The 18,605-nt window shown below is 36.6% G+C and overlaps 2 protein-coding genes across 2 annotated transcripts in view; one reads left to right on the top strand and one right to left on the bottom strand.

Moving 5' to 3' along the window:
* RALGPS1 (Ral GEF with PH domain and SH3 binding motif 1) overlaps positions 1–18,605 on the top strand; it is a gene marked incomplete at its 3' end in the record, with an annotated part of 77,959 nt that overhangs the window by 10,323 nt on the left and 49,031 nt on the right. The window contains exons 4-8 of the mRNA XM_084272414.1: positions 735–785; positions 3,646–3,729; positions 4,194–4,283; positions 5,813–5,905; positions 7,776–7,902. Of these exons, the coding sequence (XP_084128540.1) occupies positions 735–785; positions 3,646–3,729; positions 4,194–4,283; positions 5,813–5,905; positions 7,776–7,902 (445 nt within the window). The remainder of the gene's footprint in view (positions 1–734; positions 786–3,645; positions 3,730–4,193; positions 4,284–5,812; positions 5,906–7,775; positions 7,903–18,605) is intronic.
* On the bottom strand, positions 9,609–18,505 carry ANGPTL2 (angiopoietin like 2; the record flags this gene model as incomplete). The annotated part of the gene is made up of 4 exons (XM_084272387.1): positions 9,609–10,291; positions 10,797–11,067; positions 11,308–11,501; positions 17,698–18,505. 4 exons carry the CDS (start codon positions 18,503–18,505, stop codon positions 10,092–10,094), a joined length of 1,473 nt encoding a protein of 490 aa, XP_084128513.1. The 3' UTR covers positions 9,609–10,091.

Here is an 18,605-nt window from a genome sequence, read left to right as displayed (position 1 = left end):
GTGTTCTTTGACACTTTTACACATTAAATCATCTAGATTACAAAATTCAGAGCTTTGTAGGTTATACATTCACAGGATAACTGATGTACCTGTTGGTTAAACTAGTTTATGTGACTTCCAAATATATGATGTCATTTGCTCACAGAAGCAATTCAAGTATTTTGTCACTGAGATGCTAAAAATGTTCTGTAAATGTGCTTCTCTTCCCCTCCCCAAATCAGTGGCTTTGAAACAGCATTGAAATGTCTCATCAGGGCCTGCCCATCAGTGACTGACAATCTGTGTACGACCCCTTAGAGCATGTTCCAGTCATAACTCATTATCACATTATAATGCTATTGTCCTTCAACCCAGGGAGTGAAAGATGTGTGCTGTTTTCTGTGTGAAAGGCAAGTAATTCTTCCTGCCATTTCAGTGACATCAGTAATGGGCCCAGGCAGTTGGACTCTCCAGTGCAGGGTTTCCCTGTGAGTGCTGCAGGTATGGAAAACCTTCACTTAGTTACAACAGGTAAACGTAAGGGAATATAATAGCATGTTGTCCCTGTGGGCAGTGATGGTGGAGTTTCTGCTTGTGGAGTGTCAGCCCGGACAGTGGAAGCCAAATTCAGGATTGGTCAGTTCTGGTCTAGGGAGAAAATGTGACTGTGTGGCTTGTGGTTGCTGAAGGGCAGATGTAAATATGTGATAGTTGGCTTTTTGTATGCATTGTTTAACATTTTCTCTTTATTGCAGAGCCAGATTACATTGATGGACACACCAGTATTTAAAGCTATACAGCCTGAGGTAAGTTTTCTTAAACTACCTGCTTGCATCTTCGGAATTCAGTGCCTGAGGAAATGTAACCATTTAAATAGTGCTTTTTTTTTTGTTCAAAAATGTTCCCAAGTTCTTGCACTGCACTAATGTTGTTCTAAGTTTATTTGTGTCTGATTTACTTTTGATTTGTCATCTGTTGCCAAAAGAGATGACTCTTTCTGGAAGTCTTCCTGTTGTGCTTTTGTCAGGGTATTTCTTCAGGATAAATTTATCAAATGTCAAACTTCTCTGCTTTCCTTTCTGTTCCTATTTTATTCAGTTTGCATCTGATCAGATGCCTCTAGCCATAAACTGTATTTTAGGCTGCATCAGCTGTTTGGTAAACTCTTTAATTTATGTTACTATGTTCAAGATTCAATTCTGAGGGAATGACTCAGTATAAATCCTTAAAAGTTCATATTTTTAGTGCCCTGTAATTCTTTAACTTCTTAAGAACACAGAAGGAAACTTGAGGCCTGTGGAGAAAAGGCAATCAAAGTTAACATAGACATTTGAAAATCAGAAGTAAGAACTTCAAAAATAAGGACTGAAGGTAGTTACCAGAATGTGTTACCTTTGCATAAAATGAACTTATTTTCTGCAAAGGATGCAAGAACTGTGTGTTCCAGCTTCAGATTCTTCAATGCAAGAATATGTCCTTAGAACCAGTACAGTTTATTGTCATGTGGTACCTAGGAGGAATGCCATGAATACATAAAAGGGAAAAAAATCTCCTCTGTTACTAGTGGAACTGAATTTTTGACAACATCAGAAAAGGGAGTATAGTTCAGGAGGCTCTTAGTAGAAGCTCAATCCATTTCATTTGGTTGCTAACAAAGCAACTTGCTGTTTATTGAAGTTGTTCAGAGAGGTTAGCAGCTTTCTATTTTGAGAAAGTATAGGAAGGGAAATAAAAATCTGTCCTTCCTGTTAAATAAATCAATTTTGCTTCAAGAACATGAGACAGTTTTGTAGCTGAAAACGCTTTGAGACTTATGCAATTGCATGTGTTGTTCTCCAGGCAGTTGGGGCAAATGGATGATGCAGTAAGAAGCCAGCAATACCCATAGAAAAATCTGTTAATGCAGATTGTAAAAAACAGTGTTTACCAATGTATACACAGATACTTTATCATGGGAAAATTTTGCTAAGAAAAATGTTAGAACAAAATGGAGGCTTCACCAAAAACAGAGGTAGTGTGATACTCTGAGGAGATGAATTGATGCAAAATAAACTACAGAATGGTAGATGTTCATATTTAAAACATTTAAGATTAATATTTAATATGTAAGTGAATTTTGCATTTGGTGCAACTACCATGAAATATCCATGCTGTAGAATGTTAGAGTACAACAAAACACTGATTTGCTGTTCTTTTGTCATTGCTTCCTTTCTTTTGGAAATGAGATGTCCTGATGTGCTACTCTGATTGGCAGGTAGAGGTAACTTAGACCTGATCAGGAACAAAACCCCATTATATTCTAGCAGAAGCTGAAAATACGGGTCTGTAGCAGTTGCAATAAGCTACTAGTTTTTAATTGTATTTTCTGACTTTCATCTTATTTGAATTACCAATATAGTTTATTGGTCTGTCTGCCAAAAATATGTAACTGTTTCTATCCTGAAATTATGCCAGCTGCAGGACTAGGTTCTAAAGCAAGATATAGTCTGTACATTTTGTCACCTGCCTGCCTCTTGTTATTCAGTAAGCTATTAGACGAAGAAGGTTAAAATTCTCTTTTCAGATCATATATTAACATAAAGCCTATAACTCTCTGCATTTATTTGAGGCCTGGTAGCCTTTTAAGTTGAGTTGGTGTATTCACTCTTCTGTATCCGTAAGGATATCCTTTGATAACTGGGTCTTTGGAGGCTTGCAGGGTTTTATGTAGATGACTGGCTCTTGCATTGTTGATGGTCAGGTGGTTGTCTGCTGTTTCACACCAGAACTTTGTCAGTCTTCCTTTGCTGTCACTATTGGTCCTGACGTCCTCCAATGATATGGAGAAACCTTATCTTGACCGATGCAAAATGGCATTTTTATTTGCTGAAGGCTTAAATGCTGGAAGATTGGGATACAAAGTATGTTTGGAACTGAAAATGCTTTTCCTGGTGCTCACTTCTTCCTGAAGACAGTTACTGTCCAGCCTTTTTTCAATTGATGGATTCTCTTGGTCTCAGTATCACATACAGAGATTTTGGACTTAAATAAATCAGTTTGTTACTACTGTAAAAATAATATTACAGTTCTAAAGCATTTGAGGAACACAATTTTGGATCTCATCTTTTAATGACGTTAAAGATTAAATATGCCTAAACTGTGGTGTATTCATGGAAGTTGTACTAACTGTAATAATGAGGATGACATTCGGGAATAATAGGTGGGTTACCACCTCTAGTTGCACAGCTGAATTTTGTACCCTTTAACTACTTTTAATTTTGTTTGTTGACATGTTTAGCTTAAGCTTCAGTTTTGAACCAGGTAAGATTACTAGCAGTCTTCACTCGTGTCTCTGCTGATTTGCTCGTAGGAGGGAACCCTGGACTGAAATAATCAATGCAGAACAAAACTTCAGAGTCATCAACTGTGGCTGATTGCTTAGTCTCTCTGTATGTGAATATTAATAATTATGCTCTTTTTTCTAATATCAGGAGAACATATGAATTACATAATTTATGTGCATTAGACATACACAAGTGTTTGGTTAGACTAGTTGTCATTGAAACATGCCTTTGATTAGTTCTAGCAGTTATGTAATAGATGCTTCTGTCATGTACCAGTTTTTACACTTCTAAATGTTTCTAAACATTACTGATTTTTAAGGCAATTTTTAAATGTGTTTCCTAGGAACTAGCTAGCTGTGGATGGAATAAGAAAGAAAAACATATCCTTGCTCCAAATATTGTTGCCTTTACTAGGAGGTTTAACCAGGTAAATGATTTGATTACTGTGACCAGCAGGTACTGTTTGACATGTCTTTGAGTATAAAATTAAATAGAACTGCTCTTAGGATAATGATTAAGATTTTTTTAAAAGGCAGTTCTGGTTTTCCAGTGCTTTGTCAACGTTTTCATGTTGTTCCTCTGGAACGTTGGTTCCTAATTATTAGTAACTAGTAATTTTTGCTGATGTGTACAACATTAGCAATTCTTTTCCTTCTTTTTATGGGCTTCACCTGCTCATTCAGTTTTTTAATACTGCCGATTTCTCTACCTATTTCTTATATCCAGTGATAATGCTTTTGGGTAACTGCAGCTGAACAGGAGAATTCATGGGATCAGAACTTTCATCTTTCCTTTGTTTTCTCCCTGGAGCATCGTGAAAGTTTACAAATATCTACATCCAATAAAGTCCTTTTCGGTAAACAAATTCAGTTATATGTGTTTATTTTATAGGTCAGTTTTTGGGTTGTACGAGAAATACTAACAGCACAGACCTTGAAAATAAGGGCAGAAATACTGAGCCATTTTGTGAAAATAGCTAAAGTAAGTGCAGATTTCTTCTACTATCATTCAAAAATCTTACCTGCTTTTTGTTTGTTTCTGCACTACTGCTGTGAACCACTGTTGGATTGGGGGGGTAACATTCTTTTTTAGCATATCTGCTATATTGTACCATATGAATGGGTTAAAGGTATGTCATACATTGTTTTTACTTCAATGTGACTCATCTTGTACCTTTGCCTAACAAGTTTGAAAGTGATTTGTTTTGTTGATGGCCAGCTACCTGTTGCCCTCACTGAACATGGCTTTAAACTGCTCTGGATTTTGTTTCACCCCATTCAAACTCCTATGGAAAGAAATATCTTGCTTGTGAAATGGTTATTTGAAACTTGTGTTCTCACTTGTAACATGTAGTTGCTGGTATAAAGCACCTCAGTTATTTTAGTGAGTTTGAGGAGTGTCTCTTACAAGTAACTTTTAATTTGTCAAAAACATATATTTATTTTAAAAAGTATTATTCTGCTTCGTGGCCGGTAGTAGTTTCGTTCTTTGAGACCCTGTGAGACACGGACTAATACTGGTTAGTCAAAGGCCAGAATACTAATCTTGTAAGTGTGAAACTGCATCTGTGCAGGTAATAAGAATAATATGTGATATTGTCCCTGTGATACAAAATACATTCGGGTTTTTTTTTTATTGTGAGTATTGCCAGTCAGTTTACTTAGCAGTCTTGTGTTTCTGCAGAAGATACTCTGTCTTAATAAGTTCCTGGCACAAATGCATAATCCAAGTACTAGAAGAATGGTCAACTTGGATGTGCTGGGTTTCTACTAGAAATAAGAGCCTGTTTTTTTTCCCCTGCAAAAAGGAAAACACTGCCCTCTTCTTTTCCTTTTTTTTTTCTTTCCTGTTTTCCTTCAAAATTCAGATCTTCCTCAATCATTCCTGATCAATGAATAAATCGAGATCACTCAAGGATGAATCCAGCCTATTTTTAAGACTTACGAAGAAGCTACATGACAGCAGTTCTCACTTTTTCCCACCTTTCTGCTGTAGGAATTTTGTCACTTTAACAGCTTTATTCCAGAGTATTAACCCTTTTAAGACCAATGGGTTTTGAGTAATTGTCAACGGAGAGTGAATTGAAAGTACATTGAAGCAAGGAAAATTTTTCCTGTAAAACAGATTATTATTAATTCTCATAGGGTCCTCAGCATCTTTGATGTTTTTGGTGCAATTAAATTTTACATTTCCAAGTTTCTATTAACATTCAACGGCAAATAACTTTTTCCTGTTTTCTGATCCTAAAGGATCAGCTTTAGCAAATAAGTTCAAGTGAAACAAAATTTGTGCTTAACTCACAACTGAAACGCCTGTTGTTTTGAGGGGTGTGACTGGAAAGTTTGCAACTTCTAAAGTGATCTTAGGAATTCTGCACGTTGACAGTGTTGGATAATGTCATTGATGAAAACTTTGTATGCTGCTAATGAAAAACAATTATTTTATTAATGCAACTTTAATCCTGCTTCCCTTTTGGATGTGATAAAAGTTGTTATTCCCTTTTTTTCCAGAAGCTTCTAGACCTGAATAACCTTCATTCTCTTATGTCTGTGGTGTCAGCCCTGCAAAGTGCGCCAATATTCAGACTGACCAAAACCTGGGCTGTAAGTTCCTCCTTGACTGTTGCCTTTTCTCTCTTGTTTGAATTCTGAGGCTCTGAACTCTGTTCTCAGCTGTTGAATTGCATACTCTGGAAAAAGGATGTTCTAGAAGCCACTGTTTACATGGTCAAGAGGACTTTAGTTGATAAATAATCTTAGATGGCCTTCACGTAGACTTTTTATCACCTTCCAATTATCCAAATTGCTGTGTTTTCCTAATACATTGGCTAATAGGAAATGAAGAAAAAACTCACTAGAAATATAAAAGCATTCGTTTTGTGATTATTGTACCCTGCATTTTAGATTTATTTAAAAAAATAAAGGCAATGTCAATTCTGTTCTCAAAATTTGTTCTCTTGAGGGCAGAATTCTCATTTAAACATGCTGTAAGTTTTCCTGTTGAAGTGGAATACACAATTATAATGTAGACCTGCTGTATGTAAACTTTAAATATACAAAGCATTAGGTAATTCTTATTAATTTAATATTCCATCCAATGCATGGATCACATTAATGGTTCAGAATTAATAAATTAAGATGGCTATACGTAAGTCTTTTCATTAAGCATGTTATGTCTTTAAAATGCCTGTAATATTTTTGTGGCTTGGTTGCTAGGAATTAGGCTGTAGTCTAATACAAATGGAAGGCTGCTCAAAACAGTAGGCTTTGATGAAGATGGAACTTAAACAGGGAAAATCACTCACATGCGAAACCAAGTCTGTGAGTAATTCATTGCAGGACTCTGACCTGAGGAGGTGTAAGGCTCCATGTAGGCATGGTAGTTCAAAACCCTACAACAGTGCAGAGTTTGTGCCTCAAGGAGTTCTCCATGCTGTTTAGAAGTAAAACAGAAAAACTATTCTGAAATCTTGTTACCAGCTGTGACCTGACTGTGGTGTGGTGCTGCGAAGCGCCTCGGGTCCCATGTATGACGCAGTGTTACTGACGACTCCTGTCAGGCCCATCCTGTTCCAAGCAAGACTGACTGAAGCAGTCAATTCATGCATATCTATTGCAGTATTTTTTATAACAATGGACATGCCTGCAGTTCCCTAGAAAGAGAACAGCTAGGCTTATGAGGTCTGTTGTACAAGAGCTGGAATGTTTTAGAGGAAGAGGTGTGTTAAGAAACGTGCTGTGGAAAAGCTGTCTTTTTGTCTTGAGATTCCATTTTCTGACAGTGCCATAATTCTCCACTCGTTCTGAACTCAGTTAGCTTTGTAAAATATTGATGGTGGTTCTAAAGGCAGCTGAAATAGGCAGTGTGTTTTTATAGCTGCAGTTGCGTATTTTGTGTTTTCTTCTAAATCTTTTGTCACTTCAGCATCTTTTGCATTGCTAGGTATTTTTCTAATTTTATGTAGTAACTCCAGTAATAGAAAACAGTTTTAAGTATCAGCACTTTACCTTTCTTACACTTTTTTTCCAGAAGGTTTTGTTGTACTTTTAATAAGGCACTGTTGCAATGGAAAATGCTGTAAATAAATGCCACTGCCATGTCTGCTTTGAAATTAAAGAGGATTTTTAGCAATTCTGATAAAATAGGAAAGTGTTGGTGACTGTATAATAACATATTATTTCCTCTAGAAATGTAATATTGCTGACATTATTCAAAACTCTGAGGTAGTGATATCAAATACTCAGAAATATTTGTTCATAGATAAAGACTTAACACTTAATTGCTTTTTTCTCTCCTCAGGCAGCGTATTTTCAAACATTGTGCTGGTTTGGGTGTCGGGTGATGATGATTAATTTAATCTTAACCTGATTATGTTTTCCTTTACAGTGGGTGACTCAACAAATTATCTCTTGCTGTCTTTGTGCGGATTCATTTTTCAGAATTTCATGATGTCCTTTTTTTTTTCCTGTGTAGCTTTTGAATCGCAAAGACAAGGCCACTTTTGAGAAGTTAGACTATTTACTGTCTAAGGAAGATAATTATAAAAGGACACGAGAATACATCAGAGGCTTGAAAATGGTTCCTACTATTCCATATTTAGGTGAGTGTGAACAAGTACCTTATTTATCTGTAACCCATTTTGACTGGCAAGCACTACTCTGGCATGTTGTCCATCTGAAGAACACTAGATATATAGGAGGTATGGTTTGCTTAATATTTAGAAAAATCTGATCTGGTTAAGGTTTTTAGGCTATAGAGTGTCTAGGATCGCTGACTTGCAGAAGTTTTTCATGTTACTGACATCTGAAACTACAAGTATGTCATTATTTGCTGTCCTTTTGATGTCTTTTGATGTCTTCAGAATTTACAAGAGCACTGAGTTTCCTAAGTGTCCCAGGTACCTCCCTATTTTCTTGTACTCTGCCATTATCTGTAGTGCTGCTATGAGTGTCCAGGAGTCTCTTAGATTTAACTTGTTTTGTTTGTGTTGTGCAACTGAGGTATGCCAATAAGCCCTGTAAGGATCTAACTCTTGGATCCCTGAGGATTCCAAGACCCAGTTTGAAATGTCTTTGAAAATTTCAGGCTTGAGGGACTGTTTAGCTTATCAAAAGAGTATTCCAAGGAGACTTTTTGTTTTAGGTCATGAAACACACTCCCCACCCCAATTTCTTTCTCCTTGGGTTCTGTAGAAATTTAGTGTGTTTCTCAGCTAAAAATTGCTTTGCTTTTGATGTCACAATATTTAGACACTTCACACATGTTAATAGTAGTTGTGTATCAGAGTTGGTTTGAGTCATGAGGCAGTGGTGTGAAATTAAGTAGTTATCTATTCTCTACTATGATAGAACTAAACCAGGATGAAATCTGGACATGTCAAAATAACATTTGTTGCTTTATTAAAGGATTACAATATTACAGGGGTAATCTAATATAAAAACCCTACTTTCAGTTATATACAACACATGCTACATGACACATGAGTTTAATGCACACCATACTGTTGTAAAGAAGTGATGAGGTAATAAGGAAAAATGTGCAAGCACACACACACAAACACACAGTACCTTACAGGCTTACTGAGAAACATAGTGAACATATAGAGGCTTTTGCTCTTCCTCTTACATGCATTCTTTGACTTTAGTAGTAGTTGCTGTTTTGAAATGGGTGTTAGAACAATCTGGTCTAGAAACCTACCTCAGAAGAATATTAGGACTATCCCAGTTAGTATTTAATAGTTGTGACTGACTTCTAAATATAGATGAGTAAATCTATTTAGTAATTTGACAGTAACATAATTGTGAAATACGGTAAATATAACTTCTCTTGACTAAAGGTAACATCTTTACATAATTTTTATCTACTGGCTAAAGGTATTAAATAGCTTATATATTGGTATCCATCATTTGCCTGCAAAGTTGGATTGTCCCTTTAATTTATATCCAGCCATTTCTGAATACAGAGGCTACACAGCAGCTAATGACTGAAGTCAGGCATGAAATACTGTGGTGGAGTTGTGTAATATAACGTGGGCTATACAGCACATTAAAAATCCGGATTAATTTCCATATGCAGGTAGCTACTTCGTTTTGGTAAGAAAAATCATAAGTGTTTCTAAAATACTTGAATTAAATGTGAATTCTGATTAATAGGAGCAGATGATTAAAATGCTCCAAGTGAAGGGGAAAGACTGGATTTGTCATGACAGTAACAGTTTGAGTATCTGCTCTCAAAATCAAATTATATAGTACCAATTCATGTCAGTTAACAAAGATTAAATTAGAATAATAATACTAATGTACATATACCAGCTACACATTTCAAAGGATATGATTTCCTGTGTCAAATGACTGCTTGTAACAGTAACAATAATAACAGTAAAACTCTTGCTGTACAGTTCGTAATTTTCCTGTATTTGAGAATATTTATACATAACATAACATACAAAAATATTTAAATGTTGTGGCAATATTTTTACTATCCAAACTTAATTTACAGGGAATAAAACCCAGAAAGCTTATCTACATTCCAGCTAAACTGTCAGTTCTGGAAGGCTTAATATAACTTCTTTTATTACTAAGAAGTGTTCTGAATGTTCCACCATTTTAGTTCCTTTTTTCTTCACTTTTTTTTTAAGGATTCTTTAAAATACAATATACAAGCCCTCACATCTTAGCAATAAATGTACAATATCTTACAGCACTCAGTTCTGAAAAGATAATTCCAGATAATAACATTACAGCTTTCCATGATTTTACAACAAGCAAGCAAATCAAGAGAAGCATTATTTCAGTGGAATGTGTTGGGGTTAGGTCTTATCATCATAACAACTTTCTTCAGTGAGTATGATCCTCCCCGGAACTCGGCCCAGTACACACCATCTTGATACCGGCTGCGGTAATGTCCTCCACGGTACCAAACTCCATTGAGATTTGAATGAGCACACGCGTTGTACCACCATCCTCCCTTCTGGTAATGAGCACAATTACCTGGAAAAGAAAACTGATTCAGTCCTAGGAGCGAGTAAAAATCTTACAGCAAGCAAGCAAAGCAGAAAACATCATTTTATTTTATTTTAAAGCTGTGTGTTTCACACAAAGATACCGTGTGGTGAATTTAGGCTTCCTCATGAACCCGCTTTGTAGTTGGGTATGACAGGTGAACGCTACTGAGTCTGTCTCCCTTGCTGGAAAATTTGCTTGCATTGCTGTCTCAAGTAGCACCCACCAGCATATTTTACAGCTCCTTGTTTCATTTAAATGATTAATATTTCAATGAGAATTTTTGTTTCAGTCTCAGTACATATTAAGGGTTGACACATCAGTTTGTGCTTCATGAGCTGCTAAGTGACAAATCTCTAAAAACCAATTTCTGTCTTTGGTGGTGTGCATGTATCACCATTAGTATTCCCCCTTTTTTATTAATAAAGAAAGGTGGGGAGGGATATGTGTGTAAAAAAAAAAAAAAAAAAGGCAACTGGACAGGATTTTGTACCTGTGTATACATCATGGTCCCGGTCCAGAGTGGTGAACTGTTTGCCATTGTGCCAGGTGAAAGAATCTCCTGCGTTACCATTGTAGCGTCCCAGTCTCAACTTGTAATACTCGCTCTCTGGCTCCAGTCTGAAGCTAGCATACTCTGCAAATACTTTTCGACCGGACCAGTCTTCCATTGTTATGAGCAGTTTGTAGTTGCCTTGGTTTGTTAACCAATAAATATTTTCTAATCCAAGCCAATATTCTCCATCAATATTGCCGAATCCTTGCTGTAAAGGAAGCAAGACCAGCATGTTAGTACTGTGCGTCTGTTTCAGTAGTAAATCTGAGTGTATTCTTCAGTAGAAAACCATAGTAACTTATTTTATAGAGACTTTGTCTTCTGAAAAGCTAAACACACGTTTCTTTTCAAGTAAGCTGTTGGTCAGACTCTTAAAATCAGCCTATAAATTAACTTTACCAATTTTTTCTAGAGGGTAGAAACCATCAGACTATTCACTTGTCCTGACCTTGTACGTCTCCCAGTTCCTGAAAAAGTTGACAGACCCATCCAGCCGTCTCTGAATGACTGTCCAGCCACCGGGGTCATGCCGCTGGTCACACCACACCTGCATAAGGCGGTTTGTGTTTTCTGGTTTTACCAGATATATGGAGCTTGTATCGTGCCCATCTTCTAATGCTTGCAGGCAGTCTCTCCAAGGCCCTGTGTCAAAATAGAAGGACTCTGCATCAAAACGCAGTTGAGCATATCTTTAACACAGGGTGGCATTTGAATTGGTAGCTTTTAACAGTAGATTTGTTTCTGCTGAGTAGTGCATTTGGTTTTCCTCATAAGGAAGGTACAGTGTCCATTAAGTTTTCAAACATGCATTTGTTGTAACTTTATTTCTGGAACATGTCACAGTGAATTACTGATAAAGGTAGATTATTTTACTTTTTTAAATTTAAGGCAACTGTACTTATAATATAGATTATATCTTCAAAGAAACAAAATGTGAATGAGTCCATAGATAGTAATCTCCTTTAGAAAACAAAATGGTAAGTTTGACTTTGAATTTCTCAAAGACAGGTACAGCTTTTTAGATCTCCAAAAATGTCATTGGTACCTATATATGGAACCAGCAACATAAATTAAGAATGTAGGTGTTACTGTCGTCACATTAGGTGATGACACAAAACAGAACTTAAGATCTGTAACATGGAGGGTCTACTTCCGCAGTGAGAGAAATTGTAGACAGATGAGAGAACTTAAAATACTTTGCATTCACAGAAATGACAGGTAATGCTCTCCTGCTTTGCTGCAGTCCTCATGTTGGCTAAGCACAGGACTGAAGTCACTAAGGATCCTCAGGGTTGGAGACCGTCGATTCCTTCCCCACCACAACTGAAAGAGGAAGGCTTTCCAGATCTCCTTGTGAGGAGAAGCATGGGTTGCCATCAAGAGATTCTCTCTTCTACATCATTTCAGTTCACCTACCCTCTTTCATAACTGACTGTGTACCACTGGCAGTGGTAGAGCTACCCTTGTACTCAGTAAATGAGTTAGGAAGAGTTTTATAGAAGCAACCTTGGTGTTTTCAGGGGGTGATTTTTTTGGGTGGTTTTGGTCTCTTTAGCTATTTAGTCAAAAATTCAGTATACCAGGAGGCAATCCATGCTTTTGGTGTGTGGCCATGCTGTGTTGTAGTTTCCTGAGTCATATTCACAGACTTTACCTAGAGTGCTGCTAGGTGTGTAGTCTGACATTTGTCATCTGGCATCAGAACGAAAGGGAACATATGGAAGAAAACTGGCCCCAGCACAGATCTCTGTGACATGGTTAACTCTGCCTAATGAAAAGAATACTTTAATTATTAAGGGGTTTTTATGGTTTGTGTCAGGCCCTTTCTTTGTACTTTGTAACAGCTTAATTTAAACATCTTTAGTAAGAAACCTGTTCAGTGCTTTACAGAGATACATATGGACTGCATGTTGACCACAGCTCCATCTGCAAAGGTACTGAGCCCCTCAAATATCTCTAAAAGCGATACAAGATTGATACCAAACCCAAGTTGATTCTTAATCTAAGTGATCAGATGATGATTGTAGATCTTTTTACTGCTTGTTTTATCCATTAGTGGATTTTTTTTTCTTTTTGCAGTGTCACATTTGCCGCCTTTCATTCCTCAGATACTAAGGCAATTTTTGGTGAGAGATTGCACAGTAGTTGCTTACTCAGTTTCCTTTAGACTTCTTGGGGAACATGTTTTACTCTTTGCAGTATTAATATTCACTTCTCTCATTGGCTTTGTTACCTCTTCTACCAATATTTCAGTTGGTGATAAATCCTGCAGAATACTCTCCTTGCCACTAAGCTGGTCAACACAGGAACCTTGAAGTGCCCCCCCCCCCCAAATGCTCATATCAAAACTTAATTATACTTTCTACTGTTGCCTTAATTTCTTGCAGTATAACTTTTTATCTTTTACTGTAAACTTTTGGTCAGGCTTCCTGTTCCTGGTATGTTAGAAATCAGATTTATTATGCCTTTTTTTCATTGGCAAGTCATTCTTAAGATCTTAATGTCTCGTATTTAACCGGACAGTATCTATTTTTCTCATTTCCTCATTTGGACATGACTTAAGTGCTTTGAATGATGTTGTCTTTCTTGCAATGCTGCTCTTCAACCAGGCTGCTTAACTGTAAGATTCCCTGGTCCTCTCAATGTCATCTTTTTGGATGGATGGACAGTTCTGTTTCCAATAGGGTATCTTTAAATTGTCTCTGTGGTACATGAAAATGTTCTGCATTTTCAGTTAACGCTTTTAGTGGATGCATTGGTGTTAGTGTTCTGGTATTCTGTCATTTGTGTCTCCCAAGTTTCTGACAGGCTATTATACCAAATCTTGATAAATCCCCAACTACTAGTTCTTCTGTCTCTTGTTTGTTTGGGTGTTTGGTTTTGCTTAAGTGCTAGTATTTGTTTAGAAGCATATATTTAATTTGGCTTTGCCTTGCATTTATATATTGGCCTAATATTTGTGTGCCCTTTTTAAACAATCTGTTTTTCAAATTACATTTCAGCATTTCTTACGTGAATTTTTCCACTGCTTCTATCCAAAGATTTTACTTGATGGTACAAAATCTGCATTGCTTTACTTAAAGGATATATCAGTTTAAACAATCTGTTTCATTATGCCATGATTATTGTTATGAATATGTAGTCTGTTGTAATTAGGTGGTTGTTTATGTTTATTTTTGAATACTATTAATGCCTTTTTGAAAAAGTGTGTGACCATGTAAAATCAGCATACACTGTATGTTCATATTTCATTAAGCTTAGCATTACTGTGTTGCTGTTTATTATTTAACTTATTTTATAATGCAGCACAGGGTTAAAATGTGTGTCAGCAAGTTTTATCTGCTAGAGTGTAATAAACTTTTGTGTGCATGTTTTTCTAGGAATAATGTCTTATATGGAAATTGCACAAGAAAACATACATTTCATAATTGGTTTAAGTGGCTAGTACATGTCTTGTTCCCAGAAATAGATTCGTTGATCTCTTACGTAAACTCATTCTGTTCTCAAGTTCAGCTTTCATTGTCTGTAGTCTCCTCATTTTCTAGTGCTGCACTAGCAAATTGATATAGAGCAGAGTATTTTGATAAACTTGGCCAGTCTGTTTTATACAGAACATGCAGCAGTGTCCTTGTCCTGCTGTGTGAAGAATTACGCACCCTAATATTGTTAGATAGATCTGCTTGGGTTCCTGACACTGTGGGCTAAACTTCTTGGTGTTGTAAACTAAACCCCATTGTAAAACCACACAAGCTTTTTGCATTGTCATATTAAAGCTTGCAGTTGGTAAGCACGCAAAGTTGTTGGGGCTTGGTGTGTCATAACTGTACCCCCAAATCTCTGGGTAATAACTCCATGAAAAGGTGGTAATGATAATGTCACAGTGAACTATTATGTCCTGAAGACTTGAATTCGGCAGTTAGCTCTTTCAGTCAAGTCTGAGTGGTGTTTCTAAATAGGACTATAATAATTTTATTTAGATTTCCTATTTTTCTTAGTAGAATAGGGTAAAATACAATTACATTCACTTTGAATAATCTCTGGTGTTTGCATTAGACGGCTCACCAATTACTTACTTTTTTATTATTATTTTTCTATATGATTTCAGTGCTGTGTATGTGTTCAGTATTTAGCAGACAGAATTAACTTACCCAACCTATTCTTCAGGGCATGAGTGGGGAAACAAGAGTGTATAAATAAGAATTTGAAGTAAATTATACATGTGTGAAATTGCAAATATTTCTGCTCAAAATCAAAAAGAAAATGTAAATACTGGTTTTGCAAAGAATGTGAAACAGGAACATTGGGGCATTTTTTTATGTCTTATAAAATTTTAAGACTTTCTGGGAAAGACATGATCAAAGTAGGATGCTAGTCCTTGTAGGGAAATTAATGTGTCTGTTAGGAAGTGTGTATTTCTCATACTCTGACTTGGCTCATCCTGTGTGGAGCCAGGAGTGGGACTCAACAATCCTTACGAGTCCCTTCAAACTCAGGATATTTTATGATTCTAAAGTTACATTATATGCAATGATGATGCCCATATTTTACAGTGTATTCATTCAGTGTCTTTTTCTCTAGAACGTTTTACTGTAAGACTGGGGTTCTTAAATCTTTCTACATCATGTTTTTAGGATTTACTGCTGGAGTTGTTATGCAGTCCTCAGCTTTTATCATCTTGGAGGCAATAGCTTGTGGTGTCTCTGAGATACCTAATGCCTCAAATATTCACAATAAATTTTTAACATGATGCTATTCTCCTATGCCTTTAACGTTATTTTATTGTTATTTGGCTAGTTGTTTTGGCTTACCTTTGTGAATATGAAGAAGATATTCAGTTGTCTTTCCCAACCTATTATAGATTTACTCTGTGGTGTGATTTAAATGTACAGGTTAAACGTGACAGAGAAATACTTCTAAATGACTGTCTTGTTTTAGATCATAGTTGGAATACTAGGTTTTGTTCTGAAGGACCTCCCTCTGAGTGCAAGCGTAGCGGTCTGGTATCCTAGTACTATATAAAGTTATCACAGGAAGGGCTGCTGCTCTGAAGATTTTCAAAGTAACCTATGAAGTAAATTGTTTTGAAAATACTAATGTGGAAAAAAGATGAGCGCTTAATTTTATGATACCTGATGTACACAGAGCTCCATAAGCTGCTTAATTTCTGTGGCAGCTTTGTGCTTTCCAGGTCAGATCTCTGTTTTTTAACTAAGGTAACTCATATTGTCAGTTGGCCATTAAGAAGAGGTACTGCTTTTTATTTATTTTTTTATTAAATACAGCAGTTGTGTAGATTTCCTCTATATGCTGGTGTTAGGAGAAAAGGACAAATCTTTTACTATATCTGTCCGGTAATTAGTGGGTTTATAGTATTAAAATGTAAATCTTCCTTCTGAAGTATTAGCATGGATTGCAAACAAGGGTCATCTTCCCTTGAAAAAGGAAGAGCATCCTGACTTTCAGATAGGTAGTTTTGGTAAAATCACCTCTAGGGTGTCAGGCAGGCCTTTGAGGAGTCAGTGTTTTACTCTGCAAAAACAGGAAGATGCTGTATGAGGATAGATCAGTAAAAGTACTATGCACATGAAGGAACTTCTCTGTTCTGCTGTGTGATGGTGAACCTCAGCTCCAGTTTGGGTACTTCAAAGCATAAGGAGGATGTGGACCAATTAATGAGTTTTCAGAAGAGTGTAACAGGAAGGGGGAACAGTCTTAAAACAACACTTGAAAGATACTTCATTTAGAGAAAGATAGAGGAATCCTGTACTGGCCCTGACTCTCAAAGTGTTGGTGTGTTAACCTCCATCAACACTGTGAAATAATTGCTGTGTAGCAGCCTGCATGTTAGAAGTTGCTTTAGACTGAAACACCTGCTCAAGTTTCTTTCATTGTGGATGCTTCCATGGGGAAATAAGTCGTGTGTGTGTGTGTGTGTGTGTGTGTGTCAGTTGTGTTATCTGATAATTCTGAAAAGTTTGAGGTGTCATTTGAAATATATTGCAAATAACCTTTAATATATTCTGAGTGTTTATGTGCCTTTTATTTAGAATTCTTTTTTTTCTGTAGGAAGTACATGTTGCTCCCACACCAAAGAACAGACTTTTCTTGTATGGGACACAGTACTTGAACTATTTTTTTAAAAACTATGTGGGACCATAGGCAAACTGGATTATTTACCAGTTAATCTCATGTGATTTCAGATGCTTGTAATCGTGCTTATGGCACAACCCCTAAGAATCTTAATGAGGGCTGTATAATATCTTTCACTGTTTCACCAGTTGCATCCCTTTCTTCCTTCCTGGAGCGCAAGGGTCCTTGGTGACATATTCCTTTGAGTTACAGAAAGCACAAAATTATCACATGCTGGATCAACAGACTAGTAATAACTTCATACATGTTTAGACGAGAAGTGTCTAACTAACCCTTTCAGAAGTCTTGAGTTATATGAATTCAGTCTTGGGCACAGGTAAATCAAATTGATTAGTTTCTGCTGCACCTTTATCTCATACCTCTCATGTAGTTGGGTGGGTTTGTCTTGTCAAAGTAACATGAGAAAAATCTGTGGAGCTAAATGGGTCTGAATCTGGTAGGCATTCAAATTTTTTTTTTTGCTTGGTTTCTGTGCTTGTACTAAAACACGTATTAAAAATAACACAAGGCAGAGAACCCAAGGCAGAGAACACAGAAAATGTCAGATTTAAGAAATCTTAATTAATTCAAAATATTTTGCATTTATTTTGCTAAATAAATTCTGGCTGCATTTTTTATATTACAATTAAAATGTTGCCCACTCCATGTTAGCATAAACTAATGCAGACATTTCAATAGTGTTACTTACCAGATGGTTTATCAGTTGAACTTGGAATACTAGTAACTGCAGGCATGGTTGGTAAAGTAGGTGGCAGAACCTTTAAGTTCTGATCACTCTGAATCTCGTTAGTAGAGATCTGGTTAATAATGCGATTGTAAGTAGGAGGCTGGTACACTTTGTTTGGTGGCTGTGGAGTTTGTGGCAGTGGCTTTATGGATGGCATTCTTTGACAGTGTTCTTCCAGTTGGGTAATTATTATTGACTGATTATTGGCAATTGTCATCAAGTGTTGGTACTTGTGCTCTAAGTCTTTGTATTTATTTGCAAGCTGCAGCATGTCTGCAGTTTGGTTTAAAATCTTGTTCTCAAGTTGAGAAAGTTCTAAGGCGTTGTCACGTTTTCGGATGATTTCGTGTAGCAGCTGCATGTAGAGCTGTGTGACACGAGAATTCATGTTTCTGCTCTCTTTTCTTAAGAGTTTAACTTCGTTAACAATCCCACCATCCACCTCTACCAGTTGCTGGAGAGTTTCTATTTGTCTCTTCTGTTTAAGGAGTTCATTGTTAAGTAACTGTAATTCTTGTTTATTTACCCTGTTTTCAAGTAGAACTTCAGGCTCCTTGGAGTTAACACAAATGGCACCTGTTACTCTCTGCTGAGGTACAATAAAGGTGTAAGTGCATTTGTCCTGTGTGTCGCTGGAACGCTTGTATCTGTTCATATAAATGAATTCTTGTTCTGTTTCCTCCTCATTGCCTTCAAATTCCCCTGTTTCGCTGGCAGTAGCTCCCAGAACAGCTATTAGCATGAAACAGAGCAGTCGTGTCGTCATCATGATCCTCTAGTTCTGCTCAAGTACTCTTCTGAAAAGAACTCTGTAAAACCTGTTTTAAAAAGAAAATTAACAAATTTACAAATAGGGAATTGATGCAAAC

The sequence above is a fragment of the Gallinula chloropus genome (assembly GCF_964237585.1).
Source record: "Gallinula chloropus genome assembly, chromosome: 18".
Classification (NCBI taxonomy): Eukaryota; Metazoa; Chordata; class Aves; order Gruiformes; family Rallidae; genus Gallinula; species Gallinula chloropus.
Note: the sequence above shows the minus strand (reverse complement) of the source record. Positions and strands in the feature narration are given on the sequence as shown.